The sequence below is a fragment of the Cavia porcellus genome, unplaced genomic scaffold, assembly GCF_034190915.1.
Source record: "Cavia porcellus strain 051 isolate PalLab524CR breed Dunkin Hartley unplaced genomic scaffold, mCavPor4.1 scaffold_23, whole genome shotgun sequence".
Classification (NCBI taxonomy): domain Eukaryota; kingdom Metazoa; phylum Chordata; class Mammalia; order Rodentia; family Caviidae; genus Cavia; species Cavia porcellus.
In genome coordinates this window covers 9,373,423-9,395,687 of record NW_026947506.1, presented here as the reverse complement: position 1 = coordinate 9,395,687, position 22,265 = coordinate 9,373,423, and the positions used below count along the sequence as shown (strand labels likewise).

Here is a 22,265-nt window from a genome sequence, read left to right as displayed (position 1 = left end):
TTCCTGCCACTTCAGAAATCTTACAGGTGTGCTGCCGTACATGGGGTCTTCACACTTTTCCCCCTGCCCCGACAGAGCGCGCCATGAGGCTTACTTCCCCCATCCCTGCTGCCTGGCCCAGTCGCCCGCCTCTCTGGGTACTCTGCAATTATCGGTCCCTCTCCATCAGTACCTCTGAGACACACAGAAGAGGCACCCCAGGACCACATGGGCAGGCTGCTGTGGTAGAGCCTGTGTCCCGCATAACCGGCTGCAGGCCATCCCTCTCTGCCTGGCTCCACCCACGCACCTTGAGCACAACACCAGGCCTCCTGCTATGGGGCTTTCCTGACGACACCTGCAGGGAGGCGGAGAGCAGGGAGCACCCCAGGGACCTGCCTCTCTGCCGCCCCAACACATCCTGATGCTAAAGGCCTGCATCAATTTCCTGCTCTCTTCACAATGACCACGAAGGAACCTACAGTCTGCCTCCAGGGCACAGTGGCAGAAATGAAGAGGCTGTCTCGGCCTGTCCACAGGCAGGCTGGAAGGAAGGCGCGTCTAGTCTTGTTTGCCTTTGTCCCTCCCTGTGTAGCAGTGACACTGCCTACCTAGAAGACCCCAGAGACAGCCTGACCCACAGGAAAGGGAAGCCTACATCTCCCAGCCAGCCTTGCAAGGCACAAACAGCAAAGCTCGAGGCCCGTGCCACTACAGCTGACACTGAGCACCAAACTGCCCAGGGGATCACAGCAGACCCAGACCTGGCAGCAGCAGGTGGATGTCTGTTCCTCATGGGAAAACCTGAGGGTGTCTAGAAAGCTGTTCCGGGCCTCCTGCTGGCTCCCAAAGGATAACTTCCAGTCATGGTGGGTGAAGGAGATGGAAAGCATTCTCTCAGCCAAAAACCTGTGAAAATCCCACCTTCTTAACATGCAATGAATTCTGTCACAAGGCCCTGGGTACTGTCCAAGCCCCATCTCACCCCAGGAGTTCTCAGAAATTGAAACACCACCAGAAATCCATGTGGCTGCTTGGGAGACTCCAGGGGCTTTCCCATGGTTTCCCACACACCCTGGAGGATGCTGCACCCTGCTCTCTGGGGTAGGGGGCTGCAGCCCTGGGAGTGGCCACAGGACTCTCAGCCTTAATGATAGTTCCCAGTGGGTGGCAGAAAACTCCCTCTCTTCACCACCTCCTCCTCTGCCCCTACCGTGACACTGGAAACCCTGGCAGCATCTCAGGCCCTGCGCCCAAGTCGCTCATGTGTGAGTCCCACCAGCAGAGACAGGGCCTCCCAAGGTGCGGGCCAGTGGGACTGGGGTTCCAGATGTGGAGCTGACACTCTAACAGAGGAAATGGGAAGGATCTACCCAAGGCTGTCCCAGCGTGAAGAGATGGGGAAAGCAGATCGACTAACCACAAGGAGATACCATCATTATCCAAGAAAGCAGACAAAGTAATCCTGACAATGGCAGCAGTGTGGGCCAACACGAAGGCTTGCATTCTGCAAGATCTCCAGGCGCCGGCAAGCACCTGGCAATCACAGGTACGCTCACTGTTTTAGAAATCCCTCTTCACCCACACCAAGGGGGCCACACAGCCCTGGCTAGCGTCGCCCCTGCAGCTGGTGAGGCAAGCGGCTGCATCTGCAGGATGAAGAAGCAGGCTGCCCACATAGAGGAGAGAGGCCCCTCACTGCTCCTAGAAACAGACACAGGGTGAGCCACCTGGCCAGCATGCTTGGACAAACCACAGGAGCCCAGGAGCCCGGCGGAGGGGCGCTGACTCTCCTTGGAGACCCCAGGAAGTGCCATGCCACCGCCTGAGCCCAGCAGTACTTTCTACAACACGGACACTCATGTAAAGGACAGCAGATGGCCAGTAGTTTAAAAAATAAAGCATGAGGCAAGCCTGCAATCCTAGCACTCTGGGAGGCTGAGGTGGAATGATCACAAGTTTGAACTCAGCAACTTATCAAGACCACATCTCAAAAATACATCTCAAAATAGACTGGGGATGCAGCTCAGCATCAAGGCCACGGTTTCAATCTCCAGCACTGGGTGGGCAGTGGGGATCCCCCCTCTAGAAGCACCAACAACTGCAGCAACTATCCAGCTCTGAGTCAGCAGATAGGGGAACCAGTCTCCTGAGTCCAGACCTACATTTTAAGAAACAAAAGAGAGGCCAGTAGAGCAGAAGTGGCCAGAGTGTGTGTGATACAAGGATGAAATCTTCAGAGGGAGCTGGGTCTTTTAACTGTGTGTCAACGAGCTAGGTTTCAACGAAAACTTTGTCTTACCATGGATCATGGTCACAGCAAGCCAAGTCACCGCTGAGTCATTCTACAAGGGAAACACAAAGCATCACAGCCGCAGCAGCAGGAGATGGTGGTGTCCTCTCTGCGTGAGCAGCATCTGCCACTTGCCTGGGGTTTCTGTGCTGTGTCACAACTCACACAAACTTAGTGACATAAAACCACACACACCAGCCGGGCAATGGTGGCTCACGCCTGTAATCCCAGCACTCAGAAAGCTGAGGTAGGAGGATCCTTGCAAGTTCGAGACCAGCCTGGGCTACAAAGTGAGTTCAAGGCCAGCCTGAACTGCATAGCGAGACCTTGTCTCAAAAAAGACGAAAAAAAAAAAAAAAAGCTACACACACCAACCCCAGCACAGGGGCCAGGGGCCAGGGGCCAGGAGTCAGGCATCCCGACCGGCTTCTCTGCTCAGGGTCGCCCTCTGCTGGAAGGATGTCGGCACTGCAGCTTCGGAGCAGAGGCCACCATGCTCCTGGTAGCTGTGAGCTGGCCACACCTTAGGTACCACCCCACCCACCGCAGGCTGCTTGTGCCCTAATCCCTCTCCCTTCCCTTTCTGCCACCAGCCAGAGAAGATTCTCTGCTCTAGGCCTTCATGTGATCCCAGACGACCTCCCTAGTCCAAAGTCCATTGTGCCATAAACCAAACACCATCACAGAGTGATGCCAGGTGCCAGGTCACAGGACAGGACATCTCAGCAGCCCACATTAGAAACCCTGCTCACCAGACCGCCTTCCTGCTCAGGAGGTTGCTACTGGTCACTGTCCCCAAACCAGCTGAGGTCAGAGACCTGCGCCTGCCCAGCACCAGCAGAGAATGAGCTCGTCTGGTATCCGACACAGGAACCCACGTCTGAGGTGACATTTCAGCATGCTCTCTGCTCAGACAGAAGGCACTCTGTCCAAAAGAAACCTCTATTATGAGAGCCTAATGTCTACAAAGAAACAGCCAATTGTACCCAACTCCAAAACTGAGCGACAAGAAAAGGAGAGGCCATTCTGTGGCTGTGCTGATAGATACATGTTGACTCTTGCTGCAGGGCTGTGCCAAGGACTGGCATCCACAAAGGCAATTAATTACGCTGACCATTAGAGGCCCAACCAGGCACAATACAGGATTCATGCAGGAGAATGCACAATACCTACTGGGAAGGCCCCAAGGATTTCCATTATAAATGAGCTCATTAGCATTTTAGCAAGTAGCACTAACAGTCAATTCTTTTCTTTTGTGGCTTTTAGAGATCTGGAATTACATGAATAGCAATATATCTTAGGCACAATGAAGGGCCAGTCACAGCATGCCAGACCAGAGATTCTGTGCGGTAGCCAGAAGGACTTTCCCAAGCAGGGCTCCACGCTACTGGGGAACCTTGCAGAAACTGTATTTTCAATAAATAACACATAAGGAAACAATTTCTGAGCAGAGATGGTGTCACTTTGTACTCCAGAAACTTGAGGTGTAAGCAGGGAAAAGTCCCAGACCTTTCCGGGAGTTCCCACTGTAAAGGATCGTTTCTTACTGTAATGTCCCTTTTCAATGTGTAACTGTTCAAGTGGAATTGAAACACAGCTTCACTGCCAGGAAGGCTCCGCTTAGAGTCTGGTGAAGCACTGGCTTTTGACCCTGAATTCCTCAATGTGCTCTGTAACTACGTCACCCAGCAAGCCACCTAGCATTTTAATAATTTAAGAGCTGGGTGACGGATACAGGCCTGCTCTGCAGACCAAATAAAACCCGAGGAGGTGGGAACGCAAGCAAGGCCACGTGGCTGACACACAACAGGAATAAGCTGTTCCCACCCCAGCCTAGCCGGCCTCTGGCTCACTCCCCTCACCGCTATGCCAAGAAGCCCAGTCTTCTCTCTTCGGAATCTTGGTCTCAGTATGAAGAAACACACACCCTGCTTATGTGTGAGCCGCATGATGCCTGGGTCTGGCCCACCAGGAGTCAGAAGCAGAGAGCAAACCTCGGCCTTGACCTCATGCGGTTCTGAAGGCAACAAGCAGAACAACCCTAGGCAGGTTCTGCAGTCTCACTCAGGCCTCACACCAGCAAAAACTGTGAAATATTCAAGGCACAGAGCAGTGTGTCTCTGCCTGCCAGGCAAAAGAGCAAGACAGAAGTTACTAGCTCCTTCGGCACGGCCAATCTGGTTGCACCCAAGCAGCTCCTGACCTAGGCATGCAGACCTAGGTCTGCATGCCTAGGTCAGCCTAGGATAATGGCTCTGATAATGCCATGGGGGTGGCCACGATGGCCACTGTCACACTAGGGAGCGCCTGCCCAGCCTCCGGACCCTGTGATCCTGAACCAGGTCTGTTTCCAGGGCTAGAGGAAGAGAACACCTGGGCTGGCAGCCATTGGGCCCCACAGGCCTCCTCCATCAGCCACTGGCCACCACCAGGCCCAAGGCAGTGGAAGTGAGGGTGCATGTTTTCAGTGTCCTCCAGGAATTGCAAGGTCCCCAAATGACCTCAGGCCAAATGCTCTGGGACAGCTTCAGCCAGCAGACCTGAGTCTCAGGCATGACAAGAGAGGCCTCTGATAGTCTGGGGCCTTCACTGTCACTGTTCCCTGGTGTTGGGGTCTGTACCTAGAGCCCCAGCCCCCAAGCGGGTGCACAGAGAAGGCCCAAAGGAATGAGACACACAGCATGGTCTTCAGGGCTGCAGGAGTGAAATCCTCAGCAGAGCTCGTAATTCTGCTAGCTGCCCTACCACCGCTAGGCAGCCTATATTTAATCAAAATAAGCAAGGCATTGAATGGACAATAGAGGAAACCTGAACAGGATCTTGGGAGGGGTTCAAGGACCCCTGGAGCAACAGATGATGCTAATTAAGTAGCACTAGCCCCAGAAAGTCTCCAGGGGGCCTCAGCTGGGCCCTATCTTGCCCCAGGTGTCTCCTCTTGCTCAGTTGAATCATGCGGGGGCCACACCAGAGCCCTCCATGTGTATTCAGCTTTAACACTCTCCAACATCCTGGGGTACTGGATTCTGCAGGAAATGACAGCTCAGAGTTGCCAGTGGGGACCAGGACAGCCCCTGGACTTTACTGTGACTGCATCTCCCTTCTCCCTACTACCATCTTGCTCCACCATCTCCGGTGGCCCTTCTGCCTGGGATCCAGGTACTCACACCTCAGCCAGTCTGCATCTTCCCATCCCATCTCCTCCAATCAGCTCAATGTCTGAAGCACCACATCCAGCTTAGTCGTACACTGGACAAACTCGCACATGAATGACCCTCATAAGGTCAGGAGAACCACCCTGCCTGCATGCCACACTGAGGCCATGTCTTGCTGTGGGTGATGCCAAGCCAGGGGGCACCGGACACAGCACCTGAACAGGTAACTGCCTCACCCCCACTCACACTCACTACCCTGCTGCACCTGACACTGTGAAGTGCCTGCCCCCAGCCCCCACGTGCCCTCTCCCCAGGAGCTCTGGGCATAGGGCAGCATCAGGACAGGGCTGAGCTTAGGTAACTGCCAGAGGAAAGGTTTTGTAAAAGCTGTGTCTTAATTTGGAGATGCAATCTGTGGAGATGGGAAAGGAATGAGGGGAGCGGGGAGATGGGAGAGAGGGGAAGCAAAAAGGGAGAAGTAAAAAGGACCCAGATGACAACACCCCACGAGGAATATATTCACTAGTTATACAAACCTAAACATAAAAATTTAAACAAAGAGAACTAACCACACGTGTATTTACACATTATACAATAACATAAAATTCTGAGTTCTTCCCACAGGAACTGCATGGCTGAGGGTGGGTAAAGGTAGGTGGGGCCGAGTTCCCAGCCCAGCCCCCCACAGGCCATACCTAAGCATGCCCCAAGCATGTCGCTGGGCCACTCGAGCCCAGGCAGCTTCTCACCACACTCAGCAGAACAGCTCTTTTCCCCAGAGACAATTCCGCTCCATAAGAAAGCTTTTGATTTGTCTACACCAGCTTCGGTATTATCATAGAATGTTAAGTGCTATAAAGAGAAACGAAGGTCATACCATTAGATTACAGGGAGGAGCCCAAGCCCTGGGGAGACACAGGAAGGAGCCTCTTGCTGGATGAGGGTGTTAGGGGAAGGCATAGGGCAAAGGAAAGGGCAGGTGTGGCTTGCAGGTTACTGGGGAAGAAGGAGGTCTAAATGGGGTTCTGCAGATCAGGGTGGTCAGCCAGAGGCCAAAGTCCAGGCAGGAAGCTGGGCAGCCTGCCGGCACAGTGGACACTGAGGATGGGAAAGAGAACATTTCTCAACTTCCTAGGAAGCTGCTCTCCCAGGGGTACTGGCATAAAGTGTGTAGCTCAGCACCCCACAAGCTCTCACTGCAAATGCAGGGACTGCAGTCTCCCCTGCGAGGGGCTCAGGGGGATGAGACCTGGCTCTGTGTCTGCGGAGCTGACATGGGGTGAAGGTGGCAGTGTCAAACCCTGGATGGCAGTGCTGAGAATACATTAGTAGCCGTGACTGGGGACCGCTGGGGTTAGGAAGTGGCAAATCCCATGAGAAGCTGGCCTGAGGCTCAATGACACCCAGTAACATCAGTGCTCTAAGGATCAGCAGTGGCAGACTGCAGCACAGCAGTGTAAACATGTCACACACTTTCCCAATAGCACTCTAGAGGGACTGACTGCAGGGCCTCACTTCAATGACAGGCGGGCCCCACACACCTACTGCCCCAACATTCACCCATCCAGCCTGTTACCTCATCTGAGAGCAGCCTGGACCTCAAGGCCAGTGGGGGTTACACATACACATACACACACACAGGCACGCACACACACTGGACACTGAGGGCAGACAGAGGCTCACTGTTCCCTCTTCTCCACTTCAGGAAACTTCAGGCCAGTGACAGGCAACAGGCAGAGGCCCCAGGTGTTGAGCCCCAATGGAGGAGCCAAGCAGGATGGGCAGATGCGGGCGCACTGCTCTGACCTCTTTCTGTGATCTTTGCTCTGCTCATGTAGGTGTGGAGCATTGGCTACTAAACGTCAGCACCACAGGTGCATGTGACAAATGCAGAAGGAAGAACTAGAGTCATCTTGCACAAGGCCTTGCCACTCCCCTAGGCCACCACATCTCCCTGGCCGCTTAATACAGCGCCACTCTCATCAACAACCTGGGGCACCAAACACCAGGCGGTGGCTCCTGGCGAGTTCCTGGGCCTAGGCCACTCCTCGGAGAGCACAGGAAGTGTCCAGGTGCAGACAGCAGTGAGGAAAATGTGGAAAGAAGGAGAAAAGACTCCCACTTCTGCCCTTGGCAATGACCAACTCTCTGCTGAAGACAGGGCCAATGCACGAAGGTCACCAGGACTTGACAGAGTTGAGGGTCAGGTTTACTGCCTCACACAGAGAGGACTCTGAGAAAACACCATCTCCAAGGCTCACACTGCACTGAAGGCCACATTACTCCTCTAACTTACCTCACCAGGAAACGACCTCCCCACATTTAAGCCAGTGGTTCACAGTGTTTTACTTTAAGAAGAAACTTTCCTTCCACACCTTTAATGATGCTTCTAGCTGCACATATGAACAGACACCGTCTGAAACAGTGCCCTCCTTCAAAACTTCCTCAGTCTCCAGAAAAGCAAAGTCCTACTACTGTCCATGCCCAACTGCACCCCACCGGGCACCTGCATCTGCACCTGGCCACTCTGCCCAGGTTTCAGTGACGGCCAGCTCCTCTGAGAGGTGCAAGGAGAAACTGAACAGTATCCCAAGAGTAACAGCTTCCACAGTGGGTTCCAGAGCACCGCATTCCCAGCAGGAGTGTCCAGGGAAGGATGGACACCGATGACAGACGGAAGAATGGACACATGTGCACACATGCACCACAGAGCCTAGAGCTCAAAGGAGTGGTATGGGAACGGTCACAGAGCCAGGAGCTGAGAACCATGTTCGAAAAGACCTGCAAGAATGCCACACACACCCCAACGAGTTTTCTTTTGATGCAAATGTAACATTACACATATGCTTAAGAACAGACAAACAGTAAAATGTCTTTGGGATTTACTAGATTCTTTTACTAATTACGGTGACCTGAGTTGCTGTGACCCAATGCGGTTCCTGAGGTTCTTTGGGTTAAAGATCACAACAGGATGAGAAAAATAAGGAAAAGACAAAGCTAGCGTCTGGTGGAGCCCTTATCCTCCTGATGGGAGGAAGGGAACTGCTCAGCCCTGTAGCACCTTGATTTATATACTGGGAAAGGTGATGTCAATTTCAGCCCCTCTGCCCAGCACCCCATTGCTTGGCAGGCCTAGGCCCCTTGCCCTCTTGGTGCTGGAACAACTTGTTTACATGGCTTGTTTGGTCTGTTTTTTCTGGGCTGGCCTTGCATTAGCCCCACACATGTGATTAATCTCCAGCTTCAACGGCTCCCTAGCTGAGTGAAACATCTGTGTGGCTAGTACATTAAAACAGTGTGCACAGTAGTTGTTTATCTCAGGATGTGGAAGCGGACAGGTTCTGTCACGTTGCTCAAGTCTTCCTGTCAGGATCTGCATCCTGGCTGGCTGTGTGACAGAGACAGAGGGTGGAGGGAGATTCAGACTCATGAGGAGCCTGGGGGGGGGGGCCTGCAGGAGGAGCATACCCAGTGCCAGGAGGCTGGCACTGCCACCCCCACACCCTGCGGTGAGAGGCTGCTTGTGTCCTGCTCAGCTGACGGACCCCTCAAGTCCTCACTCCTATTCCTGCCGCTCCCTCCTGAGACCCTTGGCAAGAAGGAGGATGGTAATGCCCTAAGGGAGAGGCACAGGAGGAAGAGCCTGGTGCGGGCAACAAGATCTCTGAGAACCCAGCCCAGACCAGTGGCCTCTGGACACCTTCACGTCTCTGTCACCACAGCTGCCTCTGTGTCGAACACATTCCTAACTGTGGTGACAGACTCCCCTGTGAGGGAGATTTCTCCTGCCACAAAGTATATGAGTTCTTGGAAGAAAAGGAGTTTCCCACATACGTTACTGCCCCGACTTTCTAGCAAAACATAACTGCCCCATCTCAGATGGCCCCAGGGCAGATCACTGAGCAAACTGAGAACCTTGTGTCTTTGGAAGACAGAGGCAAACCTGCGCATAGTGTAAGGAGAGAAAGGCCCCGAGACACACATTTGTGCACTCTACCTTAGAAATGTTGCTCGAATGACTCATGGAATGTCCCAAAGTCTTCTCATTCTGCAAAAAAGCCAAAAAGGTTTTAAGTATGGAGCTTGGACTAAAATGTGGAATAAACAAGTAACTGACCACAAAGATTCTACAGACGGATCATCCCACAACTAGAATGTGCCTGGTGCAAACCACCCTGCTGATGATGATGCTGGAAAAGGAGCAACAAAGAATGCACAGTAGCCCCTCCCGCAAAGAACTCAACAGGAAGAGAACTAGAACCTGGAGCTGACTGCAAAACAAGGCAGTGGGAGCTGTCTTAGGCAACACACCAAGTGTGGCTCGGGTGACCGCCACTGCAGTCAGAGGAGAGTGTGGGCCAGTGCTGGGTGACCCAAGGGGCTCTGCAGTGCTCCCACCTCTTCCCCAGTCCAGGTTCTCTTCACTTCTCATCTGGAGTTGTAACTCCGCCCTCTTCTCCCTGCTTTCAGAGGAACTTGCTGTTAACCTGCACCCCCCTCAATCCTGTGCCAAACCCCTAGCCCCAGGTGCCTCGGAATGTGACAGTGACTACAGCGATGGGCTCCTTGTGGAGGTGATCACTGGAGGACACTAATGCACAACAGCTGGGGTCTCTGCAGGATGCAAAGATGGAAAGATTAGGAAGACACAGCAAAAAAAAAAAAAAAAAAAACAGTTTCGGAAAGACTGAATTGTCCCTTTCTTCCCAAACCACCAAATTACAGACTATCTTCATCTAGCCTGGAGGAAAGAAACGTGATGATGCAAACCTTTATTCTGCTTTCCTTGTTAGAGTGGTTAATATTTTCTGCTGGTAACATTAGAAGAAGTAACCAGCTCTAGAAGACACAGATATAGAGCTGAACTCTATATCTTATGCAGCCTTATGCAGGGCTGCTCCTCCACTCTTAGGTACATCTAACACACTATTCTCCTGTCACCCCATCCACATTGCTACTGAATGTTCCTTTCCTAGGATTTAACCGGGGGATCCAACCCGTTCAGGACCATCACGGCGCTGTCCTCCAGAAAGCGAAGGGCAGGCTTCATCCCACTCAGTCATCATGCAACTACTCTGTGCAAACGCCTGTGTGGGGTAAGAGCAGGGCAGCACCCAGTCTGCTCCCTGGTAACCCACAGCCCTGTGCCAACGTGGGGCAAGAGTGAGGAAGACACCCCCGAGGCAGGAATGGCCACCTCGGATGCGGAAAAGGGAAAGTCTGCCGACCATCAATGGCGAGAACTGGAGTCAACTGTTTGCACTGTTTTGTTGTGATTGGCTTTATTCTACTTTATTTTGTTCAGTTTTATTCTTAAAAAAAAAAAAAAAAAAAAAAAAAAAAGAACTGGAGTCAGGCTTGCAAAGGAAAGAGTTCAGGCCAAAACTAAGCTTCAATGCCCAAACCCTAAAGTCCTCAGCCAATTATTTTGGTAAGCTTTTTACTGATTGATTGATTGATTGATTGATTGATTGACTGTCTTTTGGAGGCAGGTTTTCACTATGCAGTTCAGGCTGGCCTTAAATTCACTATGTAATGCAGGCTGGTCTCAAACTCACAGCAATCCTCCTGCCTCAGCCTTCCAGGTGATGGGATTATAGGCCGGCACCACCACACTGGTCTTTCTGCAAGCTCTGTAACACACTCAGTCACTGACTAGGGGAGAAGGACCTGCTGCTGTGCTGTCTTCCCTAGCATGAAGCGCCAGGGGAGTCCTGGATTCCCTGCTTCTTCCATCCCCACACCTTGGCAGGTGTCTGCCCTCTCCTCCCCACTGTCTTGCTCAGATTCGCTCCAGGCCCACTCCACCCCCTCACAGCCCCTTTACCCCGTCACATTTTGATGCTCAAGTTTCACACCAGAATCACCCAGAAGGGCTAGGACTTTTTCTTCTTCGAAGCACATATGTTAAAGTAAACTTCTAGGTAGAGCTTAGCAGTGAGCACACACAATGAGCTAATACCAACAAAGCAATCGATCAGGAAGGAGACACCTAGACTGGGGAAGAGCAGTCTGAGGGTGTGAGAAAGAGAGCTATGTTAATGTAAGAAGTTACCAAATCACTTCAATGATAAAGAGACTCTGTGCGGGCGGACGTGGGCATTGCACAATGAGATCGGTCCCGCAGTGTCTTTGCAAGTCCAAGTCTGGCTCCAGCAGAACTTGCCTTGAGGGCAGAACCAGAGCACAAGCGCCCCAGAAAGCAGAGCCAAGACCGATGGAGGAGACCACGGGTGAGGCACCCAGACAAGCAAGGGGAGGCTGCTGAGAGTCACCTGGCTGCACTTCACGTGGTATCTCCCTGTCAGCCCCATGCCTAAAACCAAAAAGCCAGCCAACAGCCCCCCCAGGCAAAGAACAGGACTGCCTGCCCCTGATACCCACACCTTCACCAGCAGAACCAGCTGCACGTCTCGCTTTCCCACACTACCTGGCAGGCGCGTGAGGATGCTCTTCGTAAAGAAATTAAGAAAGCCTTTCTGGGAAAACAGTTTGGTTGCTGACACAGCACCGTCCATTCATCTGGACTCCCTCTTCCCACATCTGGCCTGGTGCTCAACTGTGATGCCAAGGAGTGTGGCAGGGAACCCGAGGAGGAAGGTACACACCAGATGTCTCCAATGTTTTGGTCTCAGGTCTCCTTTATACCGTAAAATAGTTAGGATCCTGCAACCCCTTGTCTGGGTTGTATTTATTGACACTTGCCATGCTGTAAGTTAAAATGGCCAATTTCTTCCAACAGGTTCTCTTTTAATTCACTCAGCATTAACAATGATAAACTCAGTTAATATAAATAACTGAAATATATTTTCCCAAATAAAAATTCTAAGCGAGCAGAGTGGCACTGTTTTATGGGTTTTTGTTTTATCTTTTTGTAAATATCCTTAACACCCAAAAGAACACAGCTAAATTCTCCCCTCTGTCTGCACACTCACTCTACTGGTGTTTGAGGACCCACCCAGAATCCAAGAGCTGGAATGATGACTGCTTTAAACAGAAAACGTTTGTAAGTCTATAAATTAAAAACTTCCTCCAAGTCTCCTTTATCCAACCAAAGACAGAAGCTTCAGGCCAATGAGGCTGCCATTAATTCCCTCTTCAAGGATTTACTAGTGTTACAGTTTGACCTAAGAAATCCCCAAAGGCTCCTGTGTTCAGAGGGGAGGCTTTGGAGAGGTGGGATTCCCCACCAGTTCATGGCTGGCTGTGCTGCTGAGAGTAGGATCTGGTTAGGGAGGTGGGTCAGGGCATGGCCTAGAAGGTGGGTTCTTGCCTGGTCCTTGCCCTGTCTGTGTCTGTATCTCCCTCTTCCAGCTGCCATGAGATGAGTTTCTCTATCAGGCTTCTCTACCATGTTTCTGCCTTGAGTCAGCTTACCACAGACTGAACCCTTCAAAATCATGCAAAACAAACTCTTCTCTCTTAGTCATATGTGTAACATATATGGTCCCATTAGTGGAAAAGTGATACAGAGACACTGAATGATATCCTTAGCAACAAAAATTCTTATTTCTTCTTGAGAAATTCTACCAATGTCATAACTATATTTTGCCTGTCAATCATTTTTCCAAGTAAAAATTATATTCTAATTCTCAGGAAGTGGCAAGCTCAGCTGCTTACTCAATCGTCAAGGACTCTGCTTTGGAGCAGCTCCCAGGCTCCTGCGCAGTGGAAATTCTTCTTACCGCATCCACAAAGCAGTAACACATAATCCACAGTAAAGACAATGGTCAACTGAAATGACACATGGCAAAGTGATATTAGCTTGTCACAACTGTCCTGCAAACATCTGAGACATTGAATAGAGATGTAAGACAGTAAGAAACCACCCAGGCCACTCAAACCTCTAGAGATGAGCAAGCATTATTACCCAGGTCCACAAAGAGACACAGCATAAGTAAAACAGGAATGCCAAGAGTTTAGTGCTGGGCATCTCGCAGGACAGCAGAGAAAAAAATAAGACAGACAGACAGACAGATAGCATGAGGGCTGGAGGGAGAGAGGATGAGAGAGAGGGAGAGTGGAGCCAGTACAAACTAGCAAACAGAAAGCAAGAAGGCACTTGCTATGGTTTGTGTCTAAATGTCCCCCAAAAGCTTCATGCAGCGATAGTTTTTCAGAGGTGACTGAATCTAGACAGTGATGCTGGGAGTAGGGTGCATGATTAGTAAATCACTCTACTGATAGATTTGACATAATTCTGGCTAGGATTGAGAGCGTAAGTACTATACCTGCCTTCGGGAAGGTAGCCTGCATACAATACAAGGGACAGAAAGCATCTTATGTCCTCCCCCTTGCTTGTTTTTGCCATCTTCAGCAGCCAGGAACAGATGCCCCTCTGCCATGGGCCACACTACCTTGGACCCAGCTGATTATGAACTGAAACCTCTACAAAATGTGACCTAAATAAACCTTTCCCCCTATAACTTCAGGTATCAGGTATTTTGTCTGTGCAATGACAGAAAAGTAACAGCACCCAAACCTATCCTATGGGAGAAAAAACTCATAACCATCAGGAAACCAGAAAGAATCTGAAACCCTGAGCTGCTCTCAGACTGCCAGAGGCTCCGCTGTGAAAGATGACAGCCAGAAGAATGGGCTGTATGTTGGCTCTTTCTGCCCAGGGCCATGTCTCCCACATTCCCAGTCCCCAGCTCCAAGCTGCACAAACCAAACCTGGGTGCTCTTCCTTAGTCAGTACTTACGAGGCAAGGCAGCAACCCCATGTCAAGCACACAGCAGAATGCAAGTAATGGGGTTGTGTCCTCACTCTACCCGCTGACAGCACAGACGACAGGGGTCCAGCAGCTCCTGTCCTCTTGTGAGGGCCACCTGTTCTCTGCACACCGCGGGTGACCCCAAGGCGCAGGCTCTGTACAGGTGGAATACCAAGGAAAGAGACAGCAAAGCGCCCTCCTGTGTTTAGAGGCAGTTTCACAGCTGGTCTCAAAGACAGCAGAGGGATCCAAATCCAGGGGGCTCACACCTGAATTTTGTGCACCAGCGAGCGTTTTGTACACCAAGACACTGCAAGAACAGAGACATAAGCCAGCAACTGTCAGACACTAAAAAGATGGTGTGATGTTGTAGCAACAGGGCTCTGTAGATGAGAAAACGAAAGAGGGGTCACCCCTAGGTTCTAGCTAATCCTGACTAAAAGGAGTTAAAAACAAACTTTATTAGACATTCCCCTAGGAAGCAAGACAAAGGCAAGTAGAAAAAGAGGGAAAAACCAGATAAAGACAGACAACAAATGGCCTTGGGACGTACACTAAGAGACTAAAAACCCCACAAAAATGACTGACAAGACACAGAGAGAACATCAAGTCCACAGATGATAAGCCACAGCTACCTCCAATAAAATACAGGGGAACAAAGGGGAGCTAACCAACTTTAACCATACCTATGCACTAAAATACATAATTATATACATGTGTATTCCCTCTAGTGTCACTACATTATTTACTCTGGTGGGCTGGTTGGACAACTGAGCAACATTGCTCATCCCCACAGATGCCACTCCACCAACGGAGAAAGTACGTTTAACAGGTCAGGGAAAGAGTGAAAGAGAACACTGCTAAAATCAATCAGTCAATGAGTCAATCAATCATAGTCATCCCAACTGGGACATGTACACATCCAAGGCTGTCCTGTCCCTGAGAAGCCAACCCCAAGGCTATAATCTGACTACACACCAGGGAAATCATAAACAAACAAACAGCAACCTCCAGGACAGGGTGGGACTCAGTGTTGCCAGAAACTGTTATTGAAAATGTTTAATTTTTCCTTTGGGGGTACCTAAGATAAACTGTTTAGTTTAGAACAACAACTGCAGCAAACTGTAAAACATGTACGGATAGCAAAATTTGGCCTAAACATTGGGAAAAAAACAAGAGATGGCAGAGTAATTATCCTTGAGAGGACCTGACTTCTAATCACACAAAGGCCTCAAATTAGCTATTAATCCTTTCATAAAAACTAAAGGGAAGTCATACTGAAAAAAAGAAAGGAAAACATGATAATGTCTATCAAACAGACAACAGCACTAAAATAATAGAAATTACAAAAATGAACACTGAAAGAATTAAGCTGAAAATTGTAAGAACTGCAATAAAAAATTCACTATGGGCGCTCAGATTAAGTTGGAAGAGAAAAAAAAAAACCATAAACCTATGATGTTTTCACTAGAGAGGCTACAATCTGAAGAACAAAGGGCAAAAAGAGACAAAGAAATATGGGACAGGAAGAAGTGTCCCAACATGTACATAATAAATGTATGGTTATCTGTTATTATCTGGCACTGCCTGCTTGACCTAGCCGAATTCCTTCCTTCCCCTAATCTTCTTGTTCTCTGAGGACAGGATGCCTGTGGGTGACAGTTCCTTTGCAGGTAGGCACGCCAAAACTGGTTAGCATCAAGGGTGTAGCCAGAGCGTCAAAAGGTTGAGCTCTACTTTTGTTCTAATCCACTTGCATGCTTATAGCATACTCACAGTGCCACGATGGTTAACTACTGCCTTTGATAAAGACCAGGAAGAACCATGAATGGAACACATCCAAAGCCATGAATATCCTTTCTCTTTCCTTAGCCTCTCCCTCCTCGCCATTTCTTTCACCACATGTCTACAGCCTTCCAAACCCAACATGTTAAGTTATTTCCAAGTTTTATCCTCCATTTCTCATATTTTGGGCTAACAGTAACAGTTTCCTTTGCTACCCAATCAGCACTCAGTCTTGTCACTGATTCTGGAATTACAAGAGGAAGAAAGAACTCAGTTTGGGGCAACTTCCAAGAGGAAGGAAGAAAAGAAAAATGCGTAAAGGGGCCACACCAATAAATATCAAACCAACATGCTGAAAAACAAATAGAAGATACTCAACACAAGAGAAATGATTCTTCATGTGGAAGGAAATCCCTCTCCCACTGACTTTTCATCAGAAACTATAAAGGCCCAAAGACAATGGAAGGTCATAAAGAGCCTGAAAGAAACAAATGTGAACCAAGAATTTTATCCCTAGCAGAGACTAGATTCAAAAACAAAAGTCACACCTAGAAAAACACTAAGGAAAATAACCATGAGAAAATATACCTAAAAAGCATACTTAAAGGAAGTTCTCTGGGCTGAAAACAAATAATGACAATAAGTAACCAGACTGCACATGAAACAGTAAGCAAGGCCAGTAAAAGTAATTATGGAGCTATAAAAGGCTATATAGGTGGAATTCTAAGCAAGTAGGCGAGGGCCAGCAGTTCCAGAGGCCCGGCATCCTTGGGGAAGTGCCCCGCGCACTCTCCCCCAGACCAGCTTGTTTGGGACCCTGGCACCTTCTGGGTGCACTGCAACAGCTAGGCGGGTCTGGGGCGCCTGCATCCCCATTCCGGCTGTGCTTGAAGAACTGTGGGGTTATAAGCAAGCAGGCGGGCACCTACTTTCCAATGAGTCCAGCTTGTTTGGAACCCTCGGGCCTTCTGCATACACTGGAACAGCTCGGCAGGTTTAGGGCTCCTGCATCCACCTCCCCGTTTGCAGAGGACTGTGAAGTTCTAAGCAAGCAAGCGAGTGCCAGCTTTCCAGAGGCCCGGCGGCCTGGGACAACTGGGTGCCAGAGTCTCAGGAGCTGAGGGCATATTTCCAACAGACCCTGAGGAAGCCTTAGAATAACACTTCAAACACAGAAATATAGGAAAATGAAAAAACGAAAGACCAAATTACAATCTCAAACCTCCAGCCCATACAAAGAAACCTTAGGAGTGATGTATATAGAAGAAAATATATGACATACACCTCAAATATCAGACATAATAGCAACTGCAATAAACAAGCAACTCCCGGAAGCTTTAAAGGAATTCAAACTAGAAATAATCTCCTAGGTAAAAGAAGAAATGATACAAGAAATGAAGGAAAAGCTGAATATATCTAAAGAAAACACAGTTAAAAAAATGGAGGAACTAAACAAAAAGATAGAATCCCTAGACGAGCAATATAAGAAACAAACACAATACATAATGCAGATGCACAGAAATATACAGGAAAGAAAAAATTCCACTGAAAGTTGTAAAAACCACCTCAATGAAAGTGAAGATAGAATTTCAGACCTTGAAGACAAGATTGCAGCTAGTGAACAGGAAAGATCTTTTAAAAATAACAAAGAACCAGGAAATAATTCAACAATTGCAAGATGACACAAAGAAAAACAACATAAGATTGATAGGAATTAATGAAAAAGAAGGGGACAACATAAGAGAATGTAAAGAGGATATTTAGAGAAGTAATAGCTGAAAATTTGCCAAACATGAGACTGGAAACCGACCTCAGGATCAGTGAAGCATATAGAACTCCAAATAGTCATAACCAAAATAAAAATACATCCAGACATATAATAATCACCATTCCGGAAATCTAACACAAGAATAGATTATTAAAGCAGTTAGAGAGAAAAGACAGATCACTCACAAAAGAAAACCTATTAGAATCACAGCAGACTTCTCAACACAAACAATAAAGTCAAGAAGAGCAGAGTGAAGCATTCCAGATCCTAAAGGAAAATGATTTCCAACCTAGACTGATGTATCCTGCAAAACTATCATTCAAAATTGATGGTGAAATACAATACTTCCATGACAAAGAACAGCTGAAGAACTTCATGAACACCAAACCAACCCTGCAAAAAATATTGAAAGACAGTTTACGTACACTTAGGAAAAAAACACTAAGGAAAGCAGATAATTAAACAGAACAGAAAGATAAAGATGCAACAGCAGAAAGATAACATGTCAGCAATAAACCAATATATAACAGTTATAACCATTAATGTAAATGTTCTCAATGCACCAATTAAAAGAAACAGACTGGCAGAATGAATGAAGAAAAAATATCCAACTTATGCTGTCTACAAAAAACCCATCTAACCCAAAAGGATACTAACAGACTGAAAGTCAAAGGATGGGAAACAATACTTCACACAACAGGAACCCAAAAAAGCAGAAGTTGCCATTCTGTTTGCAGACAATGTGAACTTTAAACCAATAATGATCAGAAGAGACAAAGAAGGTCACTACATACTTGTTAGGGGAAAACTTCAAGAGGAAGAGATAACTATCTTAAATACATATACACCAAATTCCAGAGCACTCAGTTATATAAAACACGTATTAACAGAAATGAAAAATCAAATTATAAGTAACACAATTTTAACATCAGATCTTAACACACCATTGACACCAAGGGACAGATCAACCAGACAGAAAATCACTAAAGAAATAACAGAACTGAATCTCACATGTGAACAAATGGACTTGATAGACATATAGAGTACTCCAACCAACAATATCAGAATACACATTCTTCTCATCAGTACATGCGTCATTCTCTAAAACAGACAATATATTAGCTTATAGAACATATTTAAATAAATGCAAAAGAGTGGAAATTATCCCTTGCATGTTACCAGATCATAGCGCTATGAAATTAGAAATGATAAAAAATACAGCAAAAATCCCACAAACACATGCAAACTGAATAACACACTCTTGAGTAATCAGTGGTTCATAGGGGAAATTAAAGAAGAAATTGAACAATACCTACAAAGAAAATAAAAATACAAATACAGGGGCTAGAGGTTTAGCTCAGCGGCATAATCTCCTGCCTTGCAAGCAGGCAGCCGTGAGTTCGATCACCGGTACAGATAAAAAGGAAAAAGACAAAAAAAAAAAAAAAAAACAAATTCAACTTACTGGAATCTGTGGGATGCAATGAAAGCTGTCCTCAGAGGAAAATTTATTGCACTGAGTTCCCACATCAGGAAAACAGAACAAATACAAATAAATAACCTGATGCTACACCTCAAACAGCTAGAAAAAGAAGAGAAAGTCAAGTCCAAAGCCAAAAGAAGAGAGGAAACTATAAAAATCAGAGCAGAAATCAATGAAATAGAGACTAACAAAACAATCCAAAGAATCAACGAATCAAAGAGTTGGTTCTTTGAAAGAGTAAATAAAATCAATAAGCCCCTAGCCAACCTTATTTAAAAAAGGGAAAAGCTCAAATTCAAGGGAAAAGCGTAAGCTCATTCAATAAGAAATGAAAAAGGTGAAACCACTACAGACTCTATACAAATACAGAAGATCAACAACATCTATTTCGGAAACCTCTACTCTCAAAGGTTTGATAACAGAGAAGCAATAGACAGATTCCTAGAAACATATAAAGTACCAAAGGTAGGTCAAGAAGATGTAAAACTGCTGAATAACCCAATTTCTATTAATGAAATTGAAAATGTAATTAAGTCCTTACCCACATAGAAGAGCCCAGGCCCAGACGGATTCACTGCAGAATTCTACAAGAAATACAAAGACGACCTAAAGCCGACACTCCTCAAACTCTGCAATGAAATTGAAAAGGAAGCAATCCTTCCTAAATCATTCCTGGAAGCAAATATTACTCTAGTACCAACACGTGAGAAAGACCCAACTAAAAAAAGAGAACTAGAGACCGATCTCCCTAATGAACACAGATGCAAAAATCCTCAATAAAATATTGGCAAATAGGATCCAGCAAATCATCAAGAAGATTATATACCATGACCAAGTGGGATTCATCCCAAGCATGCAGGGATGGTTCAACATACATAAATCAATAAATGTAATCCACCATATCAATTAAGCCAAAAGTAAGAACCACATGATCATTTCTATAGATGCAGAAAAAGCTTTCGATAAGATCCAACATTCATTCATGGTAAGAACTTCATAGAAAATTGGAATAGATGGTCTTTACCTCAATATAATAAAGGCCATCTACGACAAACCAACAGCCAGTATCATACTAAATGGCCAAAAAGTGAAGGCCTTTACTTTAAAATCAGGCACAACACAAGGATGTCCTTTATCACCACTCCTATTTAATATAGTACTGGAAGTACTAGCCAGAGCAATTAGACAAGAGAGAGAAATAAAAGGGGTAAAGATAGCAAAAGAAGTTAAATTATCACTGTTTGCAGATGACATGATACTCTACATAGAAGACCCCCTAACCTCCATTGAAAGATTAAGATATAATAAATAAATTCAGCAAGGTAGCTGCATACAAAATCAATACTCAAAAATCAATAGCATTCCTATATACTAACAACAAAATCACAGAGAGAGAAATAAGAGAAGCCACACCCTTCACACTAGCAACCAAAAAAAAATGAAATATTTAGGAATTACTCTTATGAAAGAAGTGAAAGACCTACACAAGGAAAATTATAATACATTGAAAAAAGAAATTGAAGATGATCTCAGAAAATGGAAAGACATCCCTTACTCATTGATAGGAAGAATATTGTGAAAATGGCCATTCTCCCAAAACTCTTATACAGATTCAATGCAATCCCGATAAAAATACCATCAACATACCTCATAGATCTAGAGAAATCACTACTAAAATTCATCTGGAGCGAAAAGAGACCTAGAATAGCAAAGACAGTTCTAAGCAACAAAGGCAAGGCAGGAGGTATCACAATCCCTGACTTGAGGTTATACTACAAAGCAACCGTAGTAAAATCAACATGGTACTGGAATCAAAACAGAGCCAAAGATTAATGGAATAGATTAGAAGATTAAACCATAACTACAAACACACTCAATCACCTTATCTTTGATAAAGGAGTCCAAACAGGTTCACTGGAAGAATAATAGTCTCTTTAATAAATGGTGTTGGAAAAACTGGCTCTCCATATGCCGAAAACTAAAACTAGACCTATGCCCATCGCCATGTACTAAATTAAAATCTAAATGGATCAAAGATCTGAATATTAAAACAGAAACACTAAATCTATTGGAAGACAAATTGGGTAGAAACCTTGAAGACATAGGGGTAGGTAGAGAATTCATGAACAGGACTCAAACTACACGGGAAATACTTCTCAGAATCAATAACTAGGACCATCTCTTATTAAAAAGTTTCTGCGTGCCAAAAAGATATCTCCAGCATAGTGAAAAGAAAACCCACAAACTGGGAAAAAATCTTAGTGAACTGTCCCTCAGACAAAGGACTTCTGTCTAAAGAACTATAAAAATTATAAAGAATTTTTAAAAAATCAGACCCCCAAAATTCAAAGATCCAATCCAAAAATGGGCATCTGAGATGAATACACAATTCTCAAATGAAGAAATACAAATGGCAAATAAATACATGAAAAAATGTTCATCATCATTGGTCATTAGAGAAATGCAAATTAAAACCACACTGAGATTCCATCTCACTCCTGAAAGAATGGCCAGGATCAAGAAAACCATCAACAACAAATGCTGGAGAGGCTATGGGGAAAAAGGAACTCTCCTACACTGTTGGTAGGAGTGTAGACTGGTGCAACCATTGTGGAATTCAGTCTGGAGATTTCTAAAATGAAAAATACCAAGATTCCGAAACAGTGGCAGAGCGGCCACAATGAATGGAGCAGAAAGCGAAATGAAGAGGACAAACTGACAACTAATGACAGAAAAAGAGCTCAACAGAAATGAGGCAGAGAAGGTTGGATGGTATGAACAGCCATTTTGGAGAAAACAAGACATCATAATAGGTAGTGCTGATTTAATATCCTCTTGTTTTGAAGTCCCATTTTGTTCTTCTGTCTCCATCGGTTTTAACGTGTTGTATCTTATTGGATTTTATTATATGTGATAATATAAACAAAAACTTTTATAGACAAGGAGATTATACAGGAACCATTGTTCATTTTCTGTTAGTTGATTCTAAATACCCTGTCATTCTCTTGAATGGTTTTACATTGTCTTGATATGTTTGATGCTACAGTATACGAAGTTATACCCAAAGATTTTAAGGGAAGAGACACTA

General features: G+C 46.5%; 1 protein-coding gene across 15 annotated transcripts in view; it reads right to left on the bottom strand.

Moving 5' to 3' along the window:
- Positions 1 to 22,265, bottom strand: part of Marchf8 (membrane associated ring-CH-type finger 8) — an 89,626-nt gene that overhangs the window by 7,367 nt on the left and 59,994 nt on the right. For 8 of the 15 annotated variants that reach the window (XM_013148583.3, XM_013148587.3, XM_013148585.3 and 5 more), the window contains one exon: positions 9,422 to 9,472. The exons of 3 other annotated variants lie outside the window; for them this stretch is intronic. In XM_013148583.3, coding sequence (XP_013004037.1) covers positions 9,422 to 9,472 — 51 coding nt within the window. Of the gene's footprint in view, positions 1 to 2,281; positions 2,325 to 9,421; positions 9,473 to 13,044; positions 13,134 to 22,265 lie in introns of those variants that run through there. 4 more of the 15 variants (XM_005002045.4, XM_013148590.3, XM_063233789.1 and 1 more) reach the window with 4 other exon arrangements.